Source organism: Ascidiella aspersa, chromosome 9, assembly GCF_963924565.1.
Source record: "Ascidiella aspersa chromosome 9, kaAscAspe10.2, whole genome shotgun sequence".
NCBI lineage: Eukaryota > Metazoa > Chordata > Ascidiacea > Phlebobranchia > Ascidiidae > Ascidiella > Ascidiella aspersa.
The window spans coordinates 624,610-649,881 of record NC_139455.1 but is presented as its reverse complement, the minus strand read 5'-3'; the positions used below and the strand labels follow the sequence as shown (position 1 = coordinate 649,881).

General features: G+C 36.0%; 3 protein-coding genes across 4 annotated transcripts; 1 reads left to right on the top strand and 2 right to left on the bottom strand.

Annotated features, from left to right (window-relative positions):
• Window positions 1-2,527: 2,527 nt before the first annotated feature.
• Window positions 2,528-7,839, top strand: LOC146131764 (ribulose-phosphate 3-epimerase-like). 2 transcript variants are annotated; one of them, XM_083397903.1, is made up of 5 exons: window positions 2,528-2,737; window positions 3,109-3,256; window positions 4,245-4,406; window positions 5,629-5,719; window positions 6,597-7,839. In XM_083397903.1, exons 1-5 carry the CDS (start codon window positions 2,562-2,564, stop codon window positions 6,713-6,715), a joined length of 696 nt encoding a protein of 231 aa, XP_083254029.1. In that variant the 5' UTR covers window positions 2,528-2,561; the 3' UTR covers window positions 6,716-7,839. The 2 variants fall into 2 exon arrangements, with proteins under 2 accessions (XP_083254029.1, XP_083254030.1); XM_083397904.1 differs by lacking the exon at window positions 5,629-5,719 and having other exon boundaries at window positions 6,593-7,839.
• Window positions 7,300-8,998, bottom strand: LOC146131763 (protein N-lysine methyltransferase METTL21A-like). Its single transcript, XM_083397902.1, has 2 exons — window positions 8,688-8,998; window positions 7,300-8,253 (listed from the first exon to the last, which is right to left on the bottom strand). Exons 1-2 carry the CDS (start codon window positions 8,958-8,960, stop codon window positions 7,756-7,758), a joined length of 771 nt encoding a protein of 256 aa, XP_083254028.1. The 5' UTR covers window positions 8,961-8,998; the 3' UTR covers window positions 7,300-7,755.
• Window positions 8,999-11,348: 2,350 nt separating this feature from the next.
• LOC146131762 (uncharacterized) lies at window positions 11,349-13,154 on the bottom strand. The gene is made up of 2 exons (XM_083397487.1): window positions 13,023-13,154; window positions 11,349-12,368 (listed from the first exon to the last, which is right to left on the bottom strand). The coding sequence occupies exons 1-2, from the start codon at window positions 13,102-13,104 to the stop codon at window positions 11,977-11,979; spliced, it is 474 nt and encodes a 157-aa protein (XP_083253613.1). The 5' UTR covers window positions 13,105-13,154; the 3' UTR covers window positions 11,349-11,976.
• Window positions 13,155-25,272: the final 12,118 nt, after the last annotated feature.

Genomic DNA, 25,272 nt, shown 5'->3' with positions numbered 1-25,272 from the left:
TAAAAATGTCCTGTTCAAGAAAACAAATACAAAATTTATTTCAGTTTTTCTGAGCACTAGTGTTGAAAACAGGGCTGCTACTTCACAGCCTGTATTCACCAATTTGCGTAACTAAAAAGGGTGAATTTCAAGCAATCCTCTCATAGATTGTCACACAATTTATCCACTTACAATACATGGTTAGAAAATATTCCACCATATGCTTTTAACCTTTACAATTGCGACAGTCTTTTAAAATTTTATCCTGCGAATGTGCATGCTGGACTAGAGACTCTGGTAGTTTTATATGGTTTTACTCGAGTCCGACTTCAGCAAAAGTTTACAAACGGACTCCGTCAAGACCCAAGTCTGACTCTGCAGTCCTGGTTGAAAGAATGGCAGATGTTGCGCATGGCTGAAAAAATCCGGGTTCACCGAAGCAAATTTAGAAAAAAAGGTTGAACTGTGGTAGGACCCCCAATCTCACCAGGTGTGAGAAAAACAGAATGCCACACCTGCATATCTCCCGTAAGTGAACACTGGTTCAGTATAGGATTCCTCTTTTTCCCAGATTTTTTCACTCCCGGGAAACGGGATTTAAAAATTAAAATTCACGGTAATCTTAACGAAAAAAGTATACCGAATTACGTCATTATAATGTTTAAAATTATTTTATATTAGTTCCAAACATTTAATGAAGCTCATTAAAGTTCTGTAGTTTTGCTTCTCATATAAAAAGCTGCACCCTTATTTTTTTGTTATTTAAAAAAAAAATTTATGGAATAAATTTAATTAAGTTTTTCTGCTAAGCGCAAATAAAGCAACTCAGGCAACGACTTTAATAGGTTTGGTAATAACTTTTTTCTTTATACCAGTCAAAAACGACTAGTTTTTATAAAGTTTTAGTATGTTGCCAAATAACTAAGATTACAAAAAAATTCCTGGGATTGGGGATTGTTAATTCGCGGGAAATCCCGGGAATTTTCCATCGCAACATTCCCTGAGAGGAACCCTAGTTCAGTATTAGGCACGCTTTAACTTTTTTGTGTCAGTCGCTTAAAACTGTACAGCACCTTGCTCCATAGATGAATGTGCCACATAACTTTTGTAGTTTTAATTTATTGTGTTACAAATAGCCATCCAATAATGCATACAGACATGTATCTAATTATCAACAAACCATATAAAGCTTTTGCTCAATGCTGCATATTATGGGTCACACAACAACTTTTTGCTCTAGAACCCTACAACAAACTTTATTTGGTTGGGGTGTTGGTTAGCATTTGGGTGTGTCTATTATTATTAAAATAATAATGCTTGACCCATCCAAACCCATACTCTAAGCCACACCCTAACCAAATAATGCACGTTGATTAAAAAATTGTTTGAACGCTGTGGTAGGATTCTAGACCAGCGCCCAACTTTTTGTTAGGCATGAGGTGTTAGGCTCATTTAGAATTATGAAACAAATTAGACTGCAAGTTTAAAATAAGTTCTTATTACTGGAACTATGTTTTCAAATACGGAGTTATTCTTAACAGACTACAGAAATTGATTGAATATATGTTGTTTGTTCAAAGTTATGGATGAAACGCGTTCAAACTGCTATGTTTTGGCAAATCAAGATAATTAGCGTCGGTTATGTGCACTGAATTATATTTAGTGTTGGCATCATACTCGTATGCACCACGTACACAAGAATTACCCTTTATTATTATCAAGCTGTTTCAATCACACAAACCTTCCTGAAATAATTTACCGGCGTTTGGCCAGCAGACAACTATCGGGTAATCCCCTGTGTTCGGGAACAAAACGTTGCATTTTTATAAAAAAAACTTTTTAAAGTTTGTTTTTTACGTTAATCTATGAGTAAATACACCATTCCGTTTTATTTTTCAATAACAAAAAGACAAAATTTTTTTTTTCTATGTGGATTAGTATTTTTAAAGTACAGACTGAATTCAGTCTTTGACATTTTCTTTGGGTAAATTTTAACAGAACTGAATAAACATTTACATTTCCATGTTCGTTAATTTTAGAAGGAAATGTTTAATATCAGTCTGTGATCAACTAAATATTCAATAAATATGACACTCGTCTTACATAAGCATTTCCGTATTGCGTGATAACGCTGCCCGCTATTTCTATTTAATATCCTTTGGCTGATGCAAGTATACAAAACGGAAGCCACATGTGTGCTTGGCCGGCCGTGTGTGTTAAAGCTGTGGTTTGGTGTGGTAAAGAAAGATTCCTAAATTACAAGTCATGTTTTCCCTAGTTTATTATGGAAGGTTGAGTAACCTGGAAAAGCTAGATAAAATATTACTGAAGTAACTAGCTTTATTGCTCGCTCTCTCACAAATGTGACATAACATCAGTAAATATTAAAATTAAAACATCTTAAACTTACAGAGATGTTTATTCATGTCAAGATTTAGAGTGACTGATTTCACTTTGTTCGAAACTTTTAAATCTATGCATGACTTAAACTTAACTGTAAATTTAAAGGGAAATTTACACTTGTTTAACCTAATTTCTATAGTTGAAATTCTAGTAACCTTTATAGGCAATTTGTATATAAAATGTGTGCTTACCGGTGTAAGATTGGCCCTTCAATTCTAAACAGCGACCTGGCATGCCTTGGAAATGAATGCAAACGTATGATGGAGTGTGGCTCCGACTATCTCCACCTGGATGTTATGGATGGCCATTTTGTACCTAACATAACGTTTGGACATCCAGTTGTCCAGTGCATAAGGCATGATTACTTTTAGTTTAGTTAATGATAAGTTTTTTGCCTTACATGTTTTGATAAGTACCTAAATGTTGAACTAAATGTATTCTTTGAAGTGTAGTTATTAATATTTTTGTTGTATTTGTAAGTACTTTTATCACAGACATTTTGGTTAAACATGTGGATTTGGACAGTGCATTACTATGTTGTTTGTCCTTGGACAAAGGACTTGGCTTGGGCTTATCATTAAGTGAAAAGACTGGGTTGAAATTAAGTGTTTTTATTAAACATAAATATTTTCAAAATAGTATTGTTTCATAAACATAATGTAGTACATGAAACTAGTTCAGATTGCAAAACAACAATTAATCAGACAAAATTCAATATTTGTTTAGAAACCATGTGGGTCCAACTCCTGTGTGTGAAGTGCACATGATGGTATCTAGGCCAGAACAGTGGGTAAAGGCAATGTCCGAAGCAGGTGCTAACATCTACACTTTCCACCTTGAGGCATCAAATGAGCCACAACAATTGATTAAAGAGGTTTTCTAAACCTACTACTTTAACTAAAATACAGAAACTAAACACTTTACCCATATTAAAATAGTTCCATAGTAGTGTATATTAGTTGTATACCCCATCAATGATACTACTTGATCATATGGTTACTATATCAGGGTAGGATTTCTGTTAATTTTATAACTATTTAAGGTAGGCATTATGGTTTTGATTAACTATGCTAAAACTTTTTTATTCGGTTATCGATACCAATATTTTAGACAAAAGGAATTGCATTCCGATATCAAAATAAAACAATATGATAAACCAACATTGGGTGAAATTAAAGCATTCAAAGGCATTTGTTAAAGGCAAAGGTTGTTAGGCTTATGTTTGCTTTATCTTTTAGTTGCTCAGTTGTTAGCTCACCATGTTTTGCTTAACTCAAGGTAGAATTGTAAATTAGGGCTGAAATCCTATACCAGTCTAGTATCGGACGAGTACTGGTACTATCACTTGGTATTAGGTATGAGCTCTGATCCCATATTATCAAACATCCTCAGTCAGGATAATAAAGTTAACCATCTTTTTTTTATTTGGAAGTTGATTAAATTGACATAAACTGCCCATAGTCTAAGCAGGCTTATCGAGGCTGGGCTATTATTTTCCCCAGGGCATAAGAATAAGAAAATTTGGAGGGGATCAAAAAGGAATTTGAATCACACATAATGTAAATTGAAAATCGTTTTCAATGAAGGTGTAAATATTGTTTTAACATGATGGTGAGAAATTTGCCATAATTTATTTAATAACATATATATTTAGTTTGAGCCAGTGGCATGATTAACTTGCTTGGCTGACCAGACTCTGCTTACTGGCCGCAGTTTGTCTGGGTGTGGTTTAGAAGATTACATGGATTAGTTAGGCATAATTTTGTTGTGTCACAGAGTGCAGTACTTTGCATGGTTAGCTTTCAGATAGATTACCATTGCTCTTGATTGCTTTAAGATAGGTTCGCTTTGTATTTCTTTAGATCCGCGAGGAAGGCATGAAAGCAGGTTGTGCGATCAAGCCCGCAACTCCTGTCAAGACCCTCATAGATCTCCTCCACACACAAATGGCTGACGTCGCTCTTGTAATGACCGTTGAACCTGGGTTCGGAGGTCAATCATTTATGTGCGGAATGATGGAAAAGGTGGCTTAATGTAACAATATTAGTTGCTTCAATGTGGTTCCTATATACATGTCAGTATGTTTTGAAGAATAATTTGTAACTGTATAAAAACATCACAATTTAAATGGTATTATGTTTATGTTTCTGATTGAATGCCATTTAAAATAACTGCCCTATATTGATTTTCAACGTACTATATAATTTTCTACTATAGTATTTTTTACACATTTAGTTAGAATTGTGCTTTGTCTTTTTTAAACAGGAATTCTTAGGTTATTTATTTTGGTTAACCTCACCATACGCTATTAAATTTTAGGTAATTTGTTATCGTCAGCATAACTACTAGCATTTGCAATATGGTATTGTTTCCTTGTTAAAATGCAGCACATGGATAAACATACAATATTGGCATCTCAAAGTTAATCAATATTACAGTAATTTTTGAGACCCAAGCAAAACTAACTTCTTTCTTGAAAATAGTGCACTCAAATCTTCAGTAAAAGGTAACAAAATGATTATCTTTTACTTATTTTATAATGCACGAATGTGTTGGCGATGTTTTATCTTTACACAACTCTTGGTTCTGGAAAGTTACAAAGTATAACGTAATTATATTAAGAAGGTTATAAACAATAGACGCTATTGGACGTGTTTGTTACGTCTCAATTACCATTGTGTTTGTAGAACACGAGCTTTATTGTCGCGAGATAATCTTCGAACAGTTTTTGTCAACCTTCGCAAGTTCCACAGAATAACACGTGCTCTTTCCATTGTTTATTGCGTCACAGTGGGCTATTGTTACGTGGGCGGGCCGCAAAAGTCAGTTTGACAACGCCCCCAAGACCCAACTCACATTTGTGTACAATATACACAAGGTCGTTCTTGGCACTTTTTAATCAAAAATGTTTTGCGACTTAAGGTTATGAAGAATCAGAATTGAAAAAAAACTTTTGATCTGAATAGAATCGCTAATTTCTATAGTTCAAGATTAAAAAGCCAATAAGTCGTTGCTAAAAATCACTTTAACCAAATTGGGAGGAATTTTCTATTGAATAGATTTTTAGCCACAGTTTGAAGGGAATTAATCAAACTTAATTTGCTGATGCTTTTCAGTATTTTTTCTCCACTGGTTTATAACAGAACAAAACAAAGTGTTCTGCGAAGCGTTTCAAGTCGTTTTTAAACCACCAGCCCGTGTTATGTGTATCCTTGCATCCGTTATTTCATGTTTACCAATGTTTAGGTTCGCGAGCTTCGTAAGTGCTACCCCCACCTAGACATCGGTGTTGACGGAGGTGTGGGAATTAGCACGATACAACACTGCGCAGATGCAGGTAATACAAGTGTTTAAACCAGTGGTTCTCCACCTTTTTTCGTTCGTGGCCCAATAAATTTTTATGAAAGAAAAAACGGTTAAATAGGTTTAGAACAAAACACAGCAGAACGTATTTCAAAACATATTACTTATTCAAAAGTGCATTAGTGAGATACTTGCAGCTGAACAATAAATTTACATTCCTTTTTAATTCCTCCCCAAGACATTATTCCTGTAAAATTAAATATAGCGACACAAATAAAAAAAATAAATAAATAAATCTAGCTTTTTTAAATTGGTCTGTGGCCCACCTCAAATGTTCTTAAGGTCCACCAGTGAGCCATGGCCCACTGGTTGAGAACCGCTGGCCTAAGAGATTAGCGCCGTATTATCTCGACGTTTCTTTCCAATACATTGGCAACATTGCGTTAGGGATGTTATTTACCACCACGAACAGGTATTAGTAACAGGGTTTGTTACTTCAAAAAATGCCATTTTGTTAAATGTCAACTCATTTCTTTTTAGGATTTAAAACAAATTTAGAATAAAAACAGTGTTTCGTAGAAAAGTTTCAAAATGACTTCTGTTCAACTAGCAATTATTATCAAATTTAGTGCTACAATCCTGTATAACACCTTATCCTGTTTAAACGTGAAGTCTGTGCGCAGGTTTGTTTAGACCTGATTCTGGCCATAGGTCTTATTTTGACGGGCATAGGACTTAATCCTTATTACAACTATAAGGTATTAGTCCGAGTTTGGTCTTATTCCGTACAGTGTTTTATTATGACTTTGATGGTATTCTTATTTCAATCTTAAGGCTAAAAAAGTCAATTTGAAACAAGCTTTTAATCACTTTGTTCCACAATCCTGCTCACGCCTTATGTATTTGCGCAGGCGCCAACATGATTGTGTCGGGATCTGCGATTATGCGGAGTCAGGATCCAGCTCGTGTGATCTCGCACCTTAGGAGCGTCGTACAAGAAGCCATTCAACAGAACACCTTGGAGCGCTAAGCACCTCACAGTTGTTTCACGTGTTTACTGCCGCGCTATGCACAACAAATGGCCCACAGCCAACAGTTGGAGCCAGTCGCTACACTAAGATGTCGCAAACCCTGGTCAATACTACGTGTTATTAGGGCAATTTATACTAAACACTATTGATTCGCGTACGCAACCACTGCAGTGCTCAAAATTAGAGGTAAAACTCTGTCCTGGTATGTTATGTAAGTTATATATAGACTTTATATTATGAGTTAACGATCTGGAAATGTATGTTTACCCTTATTTTGAGCACTGCTTGCTACCTCAACAGGGTCTTACTTAAAGATTTGGTCCTTGGCGAATTATTTGCCCCAAAGTTAAAAAAAACCATTGCACTGTTTAAAACTATTGTTAAAAGCTATAAGATTATTGTTAATACGAAAGTCCAAATGATAAAAATAGTTGCTCAAATCAGGATATCAGCAAGTTTTTGCTTGAACCAGTTGAAAGTATTGCCCTGTACCTCAGTTCTGTGCTGTATTCCCATTATTTGTACTTTATTAACAGTTTCATAGGATTTTCAATGCAATGTAGTAATTTAAATCGCAGGAGACTTAAATTACAACTTCCTTATTTATTTGTGTTGGTGGCAAATGAATATAATGCACCACTCTTTAATATGTATAAGCACACTGTTCCAACTAATGTTCATTTGTTTAAGAAAACACCTCCGAGCATGCTTGCTTGTTGTGGTAAAACCCTTTTGTACTCACACCGCAACCAACTAGTTAGCCGTTGTTTTAAATTTGTTCAACAAATTGATGACAATTGTATTATATTGCCTTGTAATCTTATTGCACCAAATGTTAAAAAATCAACAATGATTTGCAACTTTATACAAATTGCACTTTTTTGGCTTATTTGTGTACCAATGTTAAAAAGTTCACTTGGTTATTTGTAAAACTGCATTTGAGAAATGTGCCATTTACTACAGACCATGTAAGTGTATCCAAGTTCTACCCCTTGTTTCAATAAACTGATGTGATTTTTTGTTGCTTGACAAATTTTGTTCAACTTTTGCAACATTTATAAATAACAACACCAGTACAGTCATCTTTAGTTACCAAAACAATGTTTTTAAAAGTTGATTTTAATTTTTCCAAAAAAGTCTCTACTCTGTCATAACGCAACTTTGCAGATAAAAGTATCATGGACTGCGCTGAAGCTAAAACAGTCAGAGTTTTTGCCAAGGTGTCAAATGTACTTTCCATGTAAATGATGTCAGCACCGATGATGTAATCGTAAGTATTTGACGAGTATCGGTTAAGGTCTTGCCCCCACTCCAATGTATCCGATTTTGGTCGCAATTGTTTTGAACAGTTTGCAGAAAAATTAAGCTCAATGTTGTCGTTTAAAAGTGGAATAGCCTTGTTGATGTCTGTTAGTGTGACCTTAGCGCCGAGATGTGAGGCCACCATTCCTGCAAGACCAGTTCCAGCACCTAACTCCAGAACTGACTTGTTCCTCATATCACAGTGCAACTTCATGTAATTCCCCAACACTTTGGCCTGTATATAAAAGTTTATATTTAAGTTATGCATATGAAAATGTAATACATAAAAATATAATATGAAATAATTTTAACAGATTACAACTTTCTGTAAGAAAGTATGATATTAATATTTTAAATTATGGGCACCAGTCTAGAATCCTACCACATTTTCGTCTGGGGTTAATATTGCTAACAATATTTGGGTTAGGGTGAGAGTTAGGATTTCGGTTTGGGTTGGTCAAGTATTATTGTTATATTTATTCTTAGATATTCATGTCCTTCCAATTTCAACTTTGACAACTCGTATCATTGCTGTTAAAATAAATGTGGTAGGATTCTAAACAAAACCTTTTCACTTATAGACCTTTCAATAGACAGGCATAATAAATGAAAATCGGTCTTGTGATTTACAGTTAACAAACTGGCAAGGCACAAATGTTTACAACTTACAGCTTCCCAGACCACACCAGCGACCCCATTCTCGTTCCAGTTTTGCTTGATTTCAAAAGTTTTATTTATGTTTGGGATCTTTATGCTTTTGCTTGTTGCGTAAAACTCCGACAAGATTCCATTCTGTGGTTGTGTGTAAGGCACCAGTGCATAGCTTGGCTTATTTTCTGATGATTGATCATCACCGAAATCATGTTTATTGCCTACACTGGAACCCATGGCTTGCAACATTGGAAGCAAATAAGCCAGCAAACTTATGTTCCACCAATCCATTTAGATTTTAGGTCATTTTGATATTTTAAGACACATGAACGTCTGTGCAATAAGGTCTTTAATTTAGATAAAAGCTTTGGCAGAAATTAATATGTAAATTATTACGTATGTATTATGTCAGTTAAAAACGTCTTTTTACTGGTAAATATAATGCTAAATGAAACGTTTAGGCCTTATGTTATAATGAGTTAGCAATATTTATACAAATAAATAGCCCCCATTTTTTATTACGGTCATGTCAGGTTAACAATACAGTAATCATTTTGGGCGCTGGTCTAGAATCCTACCACAACGAAACACCTTTTGGGTTAGGGTGCGGTAAAGGTGGGTCAAGTATTATCATTAAATAAAGAATATAATAATACTTGACCCACCCACACCCAAACCCGCAACCTAACTCAAATTTTGTGCATTGATTTTAGAACTGTGGTAGGATTCTAGACCAGCGCCTCATTTTGAAACATAGAAAACTACCATCGATATTATCAAGCCTATTCCATTAATCTGCTGTTCTATTTTGGAAACAATCTGTTGTATACTTTGTTATTTTAGTTTTTAAGAATTTTCCTTTTTCACGTTGTAAATTATAATCACCCAAGCATGACGCAAAACGACAAGCCTAATTCATAGAAATCATTAAAAAGTATCAAATTCCAACCAAATTTCAACCAATGCAAATGCACGGATAAATATTCGTGCAACCATTATTTCTTATAATAATTGTTGGGGATATGTATCTTACCTTAAATTGTTACCACAATATCAGTTAGTTTGGAGATGATTATACCTTTTGACTTTTCAACTATAGTTTTTTCAAAAGTGTTACTAACAATATAATAGCCTTAAGGCAAACAGTCTGAGTCGGAACCGTCAAAAAAAATAATTTAACCAACGAAATCGAAACAATTAAAAAAAACATAAGTGCACCCCTGCATGGCACAAACGCTAGCCCTATGCATGTGTGATGTCACAATCAACGCTGATTGGTGATTGGCCACAGAAAGTAGATTTTGCGCCTTTTTATGATTTAGGATCAAAACAAACAGTTTTGAGTACATTTGCAGAGCTTAGTAGTTTGGTGCTGTGAAGTTAAGTTCAGTTATAGTGCAAAGCTGTCACAAGTTAACCAAACAATAATAAGCAATCTAATGTATATCGGTCTAAGAAGCAATCTTGTAAAAAAACAAGCTGTCACCAGCAAGATGGAAAATGAAATATTTGCAAAAGGTGAGAATAAACAATGAACACTTATGAGTATCGATTTGTCGCTGATAACATGGATATACTTGTTTACTGGGCACGAAGTGGTTCAATGTCTCATTGTCCTTGGTGTTTTATCGTGCAAACACGTAGGCTACAATGCAAACACGTATACTGAAAGTGGTTTCTTTTAGTTGACCCAGTAAATATTTATCATGAATAGTAAATAGGAAGTGTGAAAGCTCTGTTTATCAATACATTATTAAATATTGCTTCTAAGTGAACTTTGATATTGTATTTAAACATCGACTATGTATAGTAACGTATGGAAATACTTTATATATGTTTCGGGATATTTCTCAGTTTTATGGTAACTGATTTAACTGAATGGGTGTGGGTGGGATCCAGCCATAAGATCGAAAAAAGAACATCATCAATGTCGGAATAAAACTCAATTCCGGAAAAAAACAATATACCTAATAGTCCTAATACCGTAACGTTTAAATGGGAATAAGTCTTATACTCGTCGGAATAAGACCTAAATGGCCAGAATCAAGCCTACACAATTTTTTTTTTGTAACTAACCCTAATCCCAACCTTAGTAGACCACTAACTTCCCAAATAATTTCAGCCTTAACCCATTTTCTAACCTCACCATTACCCACCAATATCCCCAAACAGGGCCTAACAATCCGGTGCCAAAACAGCGGCGCCCCAACGGCACCGTTCAACCTAGGGCGCCCAAACGTCTACAACAACAAAACGGTCGATGTCAGACAGGCGACCCCCGATCGTCCCACACCGTCTTCACAGTTTCAGGCGTTGTTTTGTCCTTTTAGGCCTTAATCCGGTTAATTTGGGACTTATTCTAACAGGTTTAGGGTTTTATTTAGACGATTTCGATCTTATTCTGTCGAGTATTTAGCTTTAATATGTCTATGATCGTAATACTATGGTATTATAGATTACTCTGCTTTGGTTATTGTTGCTTTGTAGGTATTATTGTGTGTTCCCATTTAGGTTTGTTCTGCAATTTGAATCGTTGTTACTGTCAGCGTTTTGCTCAAACGAAGACCATCCAATAAAGTCTAATTAGGCTTAATAAAATGTTGTGGCGTGCAACATTTAGGGAAAATTAGATTGTTTAAAAAAAAAGCCTAAATCCATCAGTGGTTGTACGTCTTAAATTGCATTTGGTCGTTTATTAAATAAACAAAACCATATTTTGTGCACAAGCTAACATACAACGTAATAAATACACCAAAAAACGACACGCATAGAATTAACAAAACAAACAATAACCACAAGAACACAGTTAGCGTAAGATAAAAAACAGCAAGCAATCATTTCCAGTTTTAAAGCATTTGTACAGGGCTTTTAATTGCAAAGGCTATACATTAAAGGAAGTATGCCGGTAGACGCAGTTATACCCTATAGTTTTCTAATCAGGTCTGGGGAGTAAGATTTGGACTCGGGACTCGAAAGATTCGGTTTGTTTGGTCGGTGTTAGACTCAGGACTCGAGTACAGACTATAAGCAAGAATATTAAAGTCCCGATCGTGATTGAAACGTGCATAGTGCCATGATAAGTCAGTTTATTTGGCCAGAGTAGGAGCCGAGTTGTTTCAATTGACTCCGCGGCCTGTTTATTTCTCTATTTTACTTAAAGTACATTCATTGCACCAAACAACGCTCTGTCAATTGTAGAACAATTTATCTCAGCTTAAAAATGTCCCTGTAAGGTTTTAAGAACAGTTTTCACTTGAGATAAACCGAAGCTCGTTATAAGTTATAATTGAAGCGTTAATCAGTGGAACTACTCAACGTTGAGCAAAGTTCCCAGTTGATTTGCTTCGACAACGCCGAAGTGGTAATCACTCACACTTAAGATGACCCTTGACCCGTTCAGCCACCTGTGCTTGCTGTTTTCTAGACTCAGGTTGACCCTGGCGAACTTAACCCCGAACTCACAGCTTATCGAGTCTCTGTCATCTTCCACAAATTGCTCCCCTGAGTTGTAGCACCGCCCAACCTCGCTAGTTGAACCGCCCGGGTGTTTCAGATCGACGATTACTCCCGCGTAACCCACTTGGAACCCCCCAAACTTTACGTCGACGTTGTAGTGCAGATCCACCGATACAACCGACCACCATAACTTTGCCAGTTCAAATTTGAACTGCGAGAATGTCTCCACTCTGGTTTCGTAAGCTGGTCGAAATAAAGTTTAACTATTAAAACCACACTCTTAAAATGACGATTACGGATACTAAAGATTAAATCCCGATACCCTATATTTTTGGCAAAACGTTTTGCGACCCTAAACCAAATGACGTCATTACTATCCCAAACAAGCAGAATAGATGAATTTAAAACGTTGAAGGCTATTTTTTTTCATGTTGTTAGGTCAAACCTCTGTTTAAAGTTAGGAAGTTGAGTTACCTACAAATGTTAACCTACTATTTAAAAAACAGCTTGATCGGATAGCTGCTAATAATTGCAAATCAGGGCTGTAACTATTACATTAGCTTTTTATCAGGTCGGTATCTACACGAGCCTAGTATCGGACGATACCGATCGGCTTCGATATATTATCGGGCATCAATAATGGCGATTGTAACACCACTCAATTAAACATTTGATTAAACAAATAACTAAGCGTAGAAAAATATACCGGTTAAGGTTTTTAACACACCAGTGGTTTTATATATTTGTCGAAAATAAAGTTTAAGAGTAGCATTACACAGAAGACACTGTTATGTCATAGCTAAGGCAGTATGACGTAACAATCGGGTCCCCTAGTGTTTTTAAGCGGGTTGTAAATATTTATTACTATTTAGTTTGTACGGGGATTACTTTACTCACATGGGTAATATCCACCGACCGACGTTGCACAAAGTTGCAAAAGTACAACTGCTGACAGCAGCGTTCCCTTCTGAATACTCATCTTGTTATCCAAGTCACAAAGAACAGCAGTATTTCATGCCTAGTTCATCTGCAAATAAATTGCTCTAATGTTTGTGGGAAAATACTTTGACAAAATGATCAGCCTAATGCAGGATATGATATGACGTAATGCTTAGTGCAGCTACTCGCAACGATAAAATATATTTTATCTATTTTTAGGCATCTACTGGCCTAGGAGAATAAATATAGCAATACTTGACTAACCCCAACCCAAACGTTAACCCGAACCCTAAGTAAAGTGCCTTATCTCGCCTTGGATATACGCTATCTTGCCTGGGATATAGGTACCTTATGCTGCCTAACATTTTCAAAGTATTTTCAATTTTTGTGATTTTGTATTGTCTTTGTTATTGGGACGCGTGGGATTGGCGTTACTGTCTATTTATGTAACGGTCCATTACAACAACAACAGAAAGTTGTTTATGTACCTTTTATTCCCCCAACGTATGAACTACCGCGAGTGGTTAAGGCTAAAGAACACCATCTATTCAGCTTCGCATTCACTAAGTGTTAACCGACATTCATTGCTGTTAACAAAAGTGGCATGATATTTCATCAGCGTTAGCTTTTGTGGCTTCTAGCAGTTTGCAGTCCCAGACTTAAACACCTATGACGTTTCAATTGCTATTGTGAAGTCACAACGCGGTTAAACTAAAGCAACACTCTGACACATTGTTATAATTCTGTTTTACTATTGAGCAAGTAGTTTAAATTACAAATGATGCGAAGCTACTCTACTATATTTTGACATGCGTTACTCATCACACTTTTTGACGTACAACGAACTGTCAGCACTGCATTAGCCAATCACCACGCTTAGTTTTTTTCGATTTATCACGTAGGCTAATATTCTCAGAATATTCCAGTCTGGGAACTATCCACAAATCGTTTTGTTAGCAGTGTACCAAGATATTTTATACTTTTTAAATTATCAGAAAATGATGAGAATTCCCAAACTCTCCTAGGTAAAAAGTTTTTTTTAAATGGTATTTTTTAAAGAGTTGTTAGATATACACTAGTCTGTCTATCCCTTCTTATATTACAAAAGCCTAGTTATAACAAAGCAAAGTAAACATTTGACTTTTAAACATTGGTATCTCCAAGTCTAAAGCTAAAAGTAATCAGTTGAAAAAACATTTTTATTTTTCTGAAACTAGTTCATCAGAACTGTATGACCCTGTCCTGCTGCATATTTATTCCAAGTTACATTTTATGGTTTTCAATTTTTTATTCTAAATTTAAAGTTAATATAGCATAGGGACAGATGCCACTAGTCTGAGATTGCTTCCGGTGTACTAATCATACGTAAGGGCTAAGCCATAATCGTTGGTCAAAAAGCAGCTTCAGAAGGGCTAGATCACAGTCGTTAACACATGTGTATCTTACAGCTTAGGGATTACAATTTGTCATTCTTTTGCATTGGTTAACCTCAAAACTCGAAACACGATGATAATATAACTTACAGGGCTTAAGTTTCCATGCACAATAAAGCTTGTAAACTTGCATTACATTATCACAAAACATACGTCATGATGCGTGTAACACTAGACTGGCTTTTGGAGCATCCCTCGTAATAATCGTGCTTCTAGCCTGCTGTTCAACGTTGTTAACAATTGCAAGCTTCCTGCGTTTTGTTCCAACCATATGCTTAGCAAGCTATATTCTCGTTCTTTTGAATAAATTTCTGGACACAACCAACCGTTACGTTATTTAATAGATTAAGTCCATTCCTCGCTTGTCAGTTTGCCCTTTCAGCTGAAAGGAACCTTAATACAGTGCTTCTTAAACTTTTTTAATTTTGTTCACTTCTAGCATTTATTTCGTTCACCCTTGTCTCATGATATGATAAAACTATCTCGTCTATATATAACAGCACAAAATGACTTAGATTGTTTCGATTTTTGTTAAGATTAACTCAAGCTAAGTTTTACCTTCGCACATCTACAATTTCTCGAGTCCAGAAATATAAAGCTACAAAAGCACAAAATACAGTAACCAAATTTATGTATTTATACACTCAGTACAAACCAACTTCACTATTACAAAAAGCAAAACAAACACCAAAAAACAAGAGTTCAGTAGTGGATTTACTGCAGGGCTACCATTTATTTCTGACAGTTCACCCTTATTCACCTCTTTTGGTTGGTTCACCCTTGCAAAAATTTATTCACCCTGGGGTGAACCATTCACCTGTTTAAGAAACACTGCCTTAATACACATAATAAAGCGGTACTTGGAAATCGTCGTGAGCAATTCTCATAATATGTCGGTTTAACCATGTCTGTTTTAATATTAGGATTGTCAAAACAAGCCACAAAAATATTTTCTCAAATAACCGGCTCTAAGTAAATTAAGCTAAAAAACAAAACAACTGAAGGTTTCAAACGCCACAAAATGTTTAAGAATGTAAAGTTAGCTTAATAACTTCGATTTGGCCGAACACTTCCGTAAACTACCAATTGCTATCACTTCTACAAATTGAAAACATCATAACGTTTAGTAAGAAGATCGAAAGCCATGCTATTATCTGCCCACATTAGTCCGAACAACTGGGTTAGAACGTTCAGCGATGCGTAGTTAGAACAACCTCTACCGTACAACGCTAAAATAATTTGCGAAGCAACAGCAAGCACTTGTTTTTCTTCTTTTTTGCACTTGTAAATCACAACTTCGTACACCTTTCAAACAAATGAAAGTACATTAGGACTAACGCTTGACTTTAAAGTTAAAATGGCGATAAACTTTTACTATGGTTTGTGGTTCTACGCTGGTGTTGAATGTTCATGCCTACGTTATTTCACTCTTTACCGATAAATTGATTAAATTGTTCTTTTATTCGAGATAACCATAATGGTGCAATTTTTATACGAGCCCAAGGATCAGCGTTGAAGAAAAATATTTTGCGACAAAACTGTAATTTTCACATAAACGTGTGCAGCCATTTTCAGAAATGTTTATTTGCCGTCATTGTTTTAACGCTCCTAATCCCACCAAGGTATTGTATTTTTCAACAGGGGGACATGACCACCGTACTATCTAAACTTCACTCAATTGAAACTAAACAAACCGCCATTGCATTATTAAACACTTCAAAAATTCAGCATACCTCCGCTTTCAATAAACAACTTACAACGCTGTTAAACACATCTCGCAAGTATGGCCTTCATACTGTTGTCTGGTTGCAGTCGAATTCGAATACACTAACATCGCAGGAAAAATTAGGGTTTCAGCTAGTCAATTAACGATCCTCGATAGGCAGGATGCTGCAAACGGGAAAAGGAAACCTGCCAAAAGTTTTTAAACAGACTTTTCGAATACACTTGCGAAACAAACACGTTATAATTACTAATAGATATACCTATGTTTGCCCGCTCCAGTATAATGTTTACCATAAAATCTGCTGGCTTGTTAACAATTAACATGCTGCTGCAGTCAGTACAGTGTTCGGTGTCAAATATTACTTGCAAGTAAGTATAGCATGACTTGTGTAAACGGGCTTAACCTAATGTTTGTCGAAATCAGAGGTCGGCAACCTTTTTCTAGTCGCTGGCCAAAACCAAACTGAGAAAAGTCTTTGTGGGCCGCACAAAATGTCAGTAGGAATTGTGTTATTGAAATGTTAGAACAACTTTTAATCAGGTGGGCCTCGTATCTTTTTTTTGCACTTAAAAACGTGTTTAATTACATTTAAGGAGGCAGTAAAGTGTTGACGCAAAGGCGAATTTTTTTGGGTGTACCGGCATTTCTTGCAAATTTTTATTACATTGCCGAAAATAAAAAAATGTCAAAAAACATATTCCCAATATTTTTAATACGTTTTCCGTTTGCCCGCGACGTACTTAACAGCCTTCCACAGCGTAACGGTAAAAAAGCGCTGATCGATTTCAAAAGACAGCCATCAAACGAACCGGACGTAGAAAGATCATTGGCGCGAAGCGCGAAATTTTTCGCACTTACATAGGTAAAATAGTCAAAATCCGGCCCGCGGGCCGTAGGTTGCCGACCCCTGGTCTAAATCCTCCAAACTCTTGCTTTAACCCGGTGTTCTTGCTTTAAAATTAAACTTATGACGTCGATTGCTCTGGCGCTTTTGTTAAATGTGCAGTGCGATAAACTTTTTTTTTATGATATTATTTTAAATATTAACTATCGCCTGAGTTTCCAAAACCTCTATTTCTGTCTATTTAAAATAGTTCTTTGGTAAGCATTTCTGTAAAAAAATATTTAATGAATGGCCGTTTAAATCCATGTTTATCAAAACCTTTTTAGATATTATTTAATTCGGTTCTTATAAGAAGTTGGTTTTGTGCAAAAGCACCCTTGCTAGGGTTAACCTCAGCAATGCGTTCTTCGCCAAATTAAGCAAATTATTACCTTTAGAATATTGCACGAACTTTTCATTTGTTTAATGTAGCCCTGCGGTATCTTGGGGATCGTTACCAAAACTGTGATTAACAGATCTGCGATTGGAAAATAACAAACTGCTTATAGAATTGTAACAACGGTTGCCACAATTTAAAGCTTAATGTATATAAATTTATTTTCAAGCTACATTGCAGATCCGTGTATGGAGTTCTTTTATTTTTAATTTAAAGTAAAAGTTAGCTGGCAGTGCAACATTTAACTTAACATTTCATTTTTCATAGAATAACTGTTCCCCCAATGTTTTCAACGGAAATAAACGTTTCGGCAGCTATGGTTATTTTATTACATAAAGTATCTGCAAACTAAAACTCTTAATCGACGTTTGGAGGCAATTAGCCGTGTTTAAAGCAAGCATTTAATTGCTGAAGTTTCAGGCACAAGCCGCGTCTTGTGCAAAATGTACTGCAGCTCACACCCAACCTAACCTTAACATTTTAACTTGAGTAAAACTTAATTTATGCAAGTCGGTCCACTCATATTAACTGCGCGTTTCAGGATCCGGGGTGCTCTTTGTTCGGGGCTCAACATTTCGTGCGAGCTTCCGTCCTTTGTGTCATTATCATATTGTCAATACACTTTCTTTTAAGTCTATACTACCAGGCTCACCATAGGCTTATTTCACCGTCAACTTTCCTATACTTGTCTGGCCTTGATTGCAGATACCAAAAAATATTCAACAACTTTTGCGCGAATACTTGCAACAAAAATACATTCGTCCGCTAAAATGTAAGACTTATGTTATAATTTATCTGCTATATATCTTTATAACAGTCTGGCAACTTTTCGTGCATTTTCAACTGGCTTCTAAAAATATAGCTAAGTATCCCATTCACCCTATGATCGACTAAACAATAGCTGGCGTACCCTTAATTGCTCAACAACAGCGGTTTTCTTCTAGGACCAACTTTCAACCCTCTCAGCAGCTACAATGGCTTCCAACCACGACTCAAGTGCACTTGTGGAACACAAACATAAAAATTGAGTCGTTTCAAGGTCTACAACTGTGTTCCCCGCGACTTGCCTGTTTGCGTTAACACCACCTCAGCAGTTACTTTTATTGCCGGGGTTGATCTTTCATGGAGGTTACAATGTAAACCTTTGGGACGCAATACACGGGTTTTATTAGTAATTTCAATAAAACACTAAAGCCATTATATTCGATGAAATTGACATTTCGCGGGAGACTTGAATGGAAGACTTGTATTCTTACACTGACAATGGCTTGAGGTATACGCCAAACGCAGCATGTGCGCAGAGCCCTTTAGAAACCTCAAAACAGGTCAAAAAGAGAAATAGAAGCATTCAAGGTTACAATGTACCTTGCATAAAAAGTTACAATGTATTTGCCATAATGGTTACAAAGTAATTTCAATAAAAATACTAAAGCCAATATATTCGATAAAATCGACTTTTCGATGTTTACAAACGTTTCGGCAATACCTCAAGCCATCGTCAGTGTAAGAGTTACCATGATTGTCATAGTGGATTCATGGCGTCACAGTTTTGTGTGCAACGTAGATCGCGCCACGCCAAACGCAGCCGAACGTTTAAAGCGTCGTTACGCACTGCTTGACGCGACGCTTGAAGCGAAACGCAGTATGTGTGTATTCCCAACTCACCCGATCCGTTAGAAATCAGTGCATTTCTAAGCAAAAACGTCTACGACAATCAGGGCATCCAATGGCAGAAAAGTCCAGACTTTTAGACCTTGAGGTCCTGGCAATGCACTGATTTGGACCTTTAGGTAAACTCCCGGCGAAGATAAATTAAAAATATTCATTAAAAGTTCAAAAAAGATAACAAAAAATATAAGATCCCAATTAATGTGCGTTATTTTAATAATTCTTTAAATGCTGGGGAAAAAAGCCCAAACTCGGATGGTTTCTCGTCCATTGTATTTAAGATTATTACGTCACAAATTGATGTATTGGGGCCTGAAGCGTTATAATTATTAAATTATCGCACATTATTGGGGTTAGGGCGCTGGTTAGCGTTTGGGTTTGGTTGGGTCAAGTATTGTTAAACTTAATCTTCTTATGCACATTTGTTAATGCAAATTGGTGCATTGTCCAAGACCTCAAAGTCTAAAAGTCGGACTTTTTGATCCTTTGAATGCACTGATTGTCGTAGACCTTTTTGCTTAGAACTGCACTGATTTCTGACGGATGGGGTGCCCAACTTTTTTCGCTCGCGGCACACTAAAAATATCTTAAATATTACGCGGCACACTTTTAACAGAACAACAATAGAGTCATTTTGCAATCGCCCTTACCACACGACAAACTAGATGTAAATTAGCCTACATGATTTATTTGTAATGGGTATAGTGGGCGTTGAAGTCGAAGTGTATGCATTTTAGTATAATGCAATGCCTATTTGTATAATACAAACAACTTATTTTCCGAAATAACAAAAATTTTCGCGGCACACTTAGTAGGCTCTCGAGGCACACCAGTGTGCCGCGGCACACAGTTTTGGAATCACTGGTGTAGAGTTTAAATGGCTTTTGAAATAAATTAAAACTGTCTCCATAGTCTTTTTTTATGTTTGATTAACTTGTAGATTGTCGCACTTCACAGCTACACTGTCGCCATTTTAACACAATAGTCGAATTGCTTCGCTAGGTTTTAAATGCCAAATCAAAATTTTTATACTACGCTTCCAGTCTTGCCTGTAAAACAGCGATATATGTCTTAAAACGCCCTATAAAGTGCTTATAAAATGGTTAAAACGCGTATCTTTATATTCAGACGCCAGCTCTGTAAAACGACCCAGTAAAGACGCTTCTGTCAAGTCCCAGTTGGTCACGGAATAAAGCCTGGATCTGCCTTCAAGGTAAATGATCTTTGCCAAAGTACTTACCGGTAGATGATGCTGTTATGTCAACTATGTACTTTAGCGCATTTGACTGTAAATTATTCTGTGTGGAAATTCTCTTGTGCCGAAACACGATTAAAACGGCCCTTGCCCTATGCAGGTTTAGGAATTTAGAATGTTTACAAATACGTGGGTGTAGGTTGGTTAAGTTCCCTTCTTTATGCACACCGACAAGTTAATGTTCTGCCGGAGAGAAGTTTAAAAATACTAGTTAAGGGATTCCTTTAAACCAGGGGTTCTTAACCTTTTTTTCCTTATTTATTACCCATTTCTGTCCAGATCAAAATCCCATTACCCCAAATACAATTTTCTTTATTTTGCTATTTTGCCATACTAAAAATATAAAGCAGAGTTATCCAACAAACTATAGCTCGCTCGTCTCAACATTAACTCTAAATGCACACTTATAGCTACTGTCCAAACAACGCCACTAAGAATACCTTCAAAAATACCTCTAACAGCAAACTAAATATGAAAAAATAGCTAGGCTAGCCGTTAACGGATACAAGAAAAATCTTAATATTACGCCACATAAAAATAAAACACGTAAAACCGGCCACAAAAATGATCACTATGACAAAACAATTGTAAAAAGAATAAAATATCTTTGTGCTTGTTTGGTTGTTTTAAAATGACTCAAAATAAAAAAAAAGTGTAAGTGACAAAGCAACTTACCACTTAAAGTTGTGACATTGTTTATTCCGGTTCAGCTGATTACCCACCTGCTATCCTGAAATTACCCATATGTGGGTAATTACCCATAGGTTAAGAACCGCTGTTTTAAACCATTGATTCCTAAACTGTGTAGTTTTCCTCGATATTGTTAAGTGTGCTGTGAAACCTTTTGGTATCTTGGAAAAAAAAAATATCTTATAAAAGTTTTTAATTTATTTCCATTTTTTCGTAAAATCTGGAAATAAATTTAACTAGACGGGGTTGCGGTTGTTGTATATTTGGTCGGGGGGTATTTTTTCAGGGCCCTATTTTTAATGTTGGTTTGTCAAGTGGTTGTGTCGTTAAAAAATGTAGTTGGGTAGTTGGGTCATTAAAAATATTTATTTACCTGGTTATTTCTTGTAATATTATATATTACACGTTGGTTTGTTGGTTGTAAGGTATATATTGTACTTTACCTTGACTTGTTTCTGCAAACATAAACAGATATGGGCCGAAAATTTCCGGCATTCACCTTTACAGATGCAAAAGGGTATTTAGCCAAGGGATACATTTTCTGTTCAAATTTTTTGTAAAGTCTATGCAAAAATCATTTGCTTCAGCAGGACCAACCACGCCCTTGAAATGTTCCTCTTTCTTAGTGATTATTGGAATACACACCCATTGATACCGCTCGATAGGGGTATAGAGCTTGAAGCGCTTATACGATGACACCAGACTTATTTTACTGGTAGCAAAGTTAGGGAAGAAGAGTTAGGGTTAACGTACGAAGAGTAAGAGGAAAGCAGCCAGAAGAAGATGCATTAAATTGCGCCTGCATTATCTATCTCAAAATCTGCACACATTTTTTGCAGATTTTCGCGTGCACATTTTTGTGCACATTGTACAAAAAACGTTTGCATCCCGTCTCCTACATTCGGTATATTTAAATCGAGTTAACAGCAAATCGTAAATTTATTCCTGTCGTAGCTAAAATTACGGAACTAAATTCAACTTCCACAGAACATTTCCTCATTTCATTCTCTGCCGGAGCAAAGCAAATATGACGAGGGTCGAGCGAGAGGAAAATATATCCCTCGACAAGCCCCTACAAAATATCCTATTCTTCTTTGTTACGGTAAAGTTCACGTTCGGCTTTGCTCGGCTGCTGCCTTATTCACACATGGTGTCGTCTAAATAACGTCTGGCTGATTTAACACAACACATAAACCTCGCCCATTCAATTATTGCGCCAACTGAACTGGTCGGGTTGTGGTTGACTGCCGGACTATAACCCAGAGCAGATGTGTAGCTACGGAGTCGGTTAGGTACACATATCTCCAAGCGCCAAGGTATTGGGGCGCCAAAATAAGGCTTACAAATGCCAAAATGAGACTGCTTCTTATTACAATTGTTCTGTTAAAATTTGATTTTTTTCCCTATGAAGTAAGGTATATACTGTTAATGTAATAGAAAATGTGGTTAAACATGGAGGAGGGGCTAAAATTTAATAGTTTGCCCCCCAAATACCTGGCTACGCCTCTGACCCAGGGTTAATATTACCTATTTATTTGCACTCTCCAATCAGCACTAACCCAAACAAAATAACATTTGCCAAAGACATTGCACACCGTCTGCGAATTTTCGTTCTACCATTTGTTTTTCGCCAATGACTAAACCTGCCTTTTTGTGTCTTAGCGTTTACATAGTTATTGTATGAAACTCACAACGTTCTAACTTAACGTTTGCAAATAAAGTGTTTGCTGTTTAAATATAACTAGAAAACATTTCGTACTAATTAAATTTAAGAAGAGAAATTGCTTCTTTTTAGACCTGCGGTACCTAAACTTTCAAAATAAATTTGCCTGGTGAACACGTTGCAATTATTTTGATATTTCGCGGCCCTATTAAAATTCAAGTGTCAGTTGACCCATGTCTCTTACAATACAGATAATGCAGTCACTATATTCTTTAATAACTTTCTAACTAATGCGAACGATTCGCTGAGTACTACAGTATTATAGATGCCTTATGATGTTTCAAGAGACATCATAAAACACGCTACATGATCGAATAGTAAAGCATAACTAGCGCCAAACATTTTAGTCAAGCGAAACATCGGGTTCTTTTTTGTCACAGTAAAATTCACGTTCGGCTGTGCTTGGCTGCTACACAACAACCTTCCGCACTACACCACCAGGCGAACTGGTTGGCTTGTTAATAAAAAAAGTCTCAAAGTTGAATGAAATCCAATAAAAATATTGAAACGTTAAAAAATTTTAATTAAATGCAATTCGCAAAACTGCTAACTTCCGACGTTTCTCTGTGAGTTTTAATGAAATGAATAGATAAATTGTGACTAAATATACTTAATATTAACATATTGTTATTTAGTGAGAAAGATTTATATAAATATGAGTTTGTAAAGTTACATCTAAACGTGACGTAAAACGTAACCCACACAGTTTCGTTTAAGTTTTAGGTTGGAGAGTACTGAGCATTTCTTTCTAACTAAAGGCTTCATTACAAAGATGGGGGAATGCAACCACCTTCATGTGATCCTCCCTGCTAATGAGATACTTGCGGTTGAACAATAAATTTACATTCCGTTTTAATTCCTCCCCAAAGCTTTTATCCCTGTAAAATTAAATATAGTGACACAAATGAAACTAAATCTAGCTTTTTTAAATTGGTCTGTGGCCAACCTCAAATGTTTTTATGGCCCACCAGTGAGCCATGGCCCACTGGTTGAGAACCACTGATCTAAATTATACAATAAAGACGATAAAATGATAACAGAGCGAAATCTGTCGTGCAAAACTATTTACTAGCGATTGCCATGTTTTTTACATCATCTCTGATTATCAATATAATGATTTAAGGGGCGTAAAAAGGCCGGAAACGTCAAAAAGTTTTTAAAGTTTTAAGAAACTTGCTGTTGTCACGCGAAACAGTGCGCAAACAAGCAGCTTAAGTTGAGTGTTTTTGCGCAAAGCGCTAAAACGTTTTTTTATACAATGTTCATTGTTCGTATTTGAAAAACGGATATTGGTAATTGAGCCTCAAATAGTTTTAAGGGTCTATGATATGATACATATAAAGTTAAACTTTAAAACTTAACATATTCGGCTTTCATCTTTAAAATTTATGTTTATTATGGTATTTGGGTTTATAGGTTCAACATTATGAGCGGGTCCTTTTTTTGTTAGAAAATAGTGTGACGTTAAGTTATTTCAAGCATTCTACGCCTATAGCGCCAGTAGTATCTAGCAATATATCTCTCTTTTGTAGTGTTCGCCAATATGCTATTTATGTAAATCCAAATCGCAAGTAAACCATAAAATGATACTACGAATTCCTTGTTTGTTTTTCATTGGTGAACAACCCAACGATCGGGTGGTTTTATGGCAAATTAATACAAAAAAATGTTTTATAAAAAAACTGTACTTAATTCGAATTTAGATAAAAACAGATCAAAAAGGTTGTAAATTTTTGTGGTTGGGCCCAAGGGTGCATTTTTTGAAGGGGGTTGGAAAAAAGTTTAAATATTTTTTTTTCAATGAAATATTTACTCCCGGGTGGAGGGGGAGGGGGGAGGGGTTTAAAGCAACAAGCGACTTTTTGTCAACTTTTGGCAGAAGTGTACTCCCTTGGCGGAATCTGTTTCTCTGCTTTACCAGTGCCCCTTTGTCGCGTATTAGCGCGAGACAGTCGGTATAACCGGTGTCGTTTTAACCAGATCCTTTTTAGGAAATTTTGCCACCGCTAGGTAGGAGTACAGAGCTAAAACCAATTTTACGATGACGTCATATTTTGTTTCCAATTTCTACCCCCAGCTGAAGGCCCCTGGGTAAATAGACTTCTAAACCCTTAAAGGCTCACATATACGCCTCCATCTTGTATGGACATTTGAAGTCTCCGAATTATAGTTTTCCTGTAAAAAAACGGTCTGAAACAGAAATAAGTCAAGAGAAAATAGCGTACAACTTAATATAAACCGTAAAACGAATAAACCAAGGTGTAATATATAATATAACAAAAAATAACCTGGTAAATAACCCGTATTTATAATGAAAAATATCCCCTGACAAAATGTAGAACGATAAAATCTCAGCTTATTTTTGTTTGGTTTTGGTGAAAACTTTACCGCAGGCCGCTGATAGTGAGGCGGCTTAGTTCGGCTAATTACCGG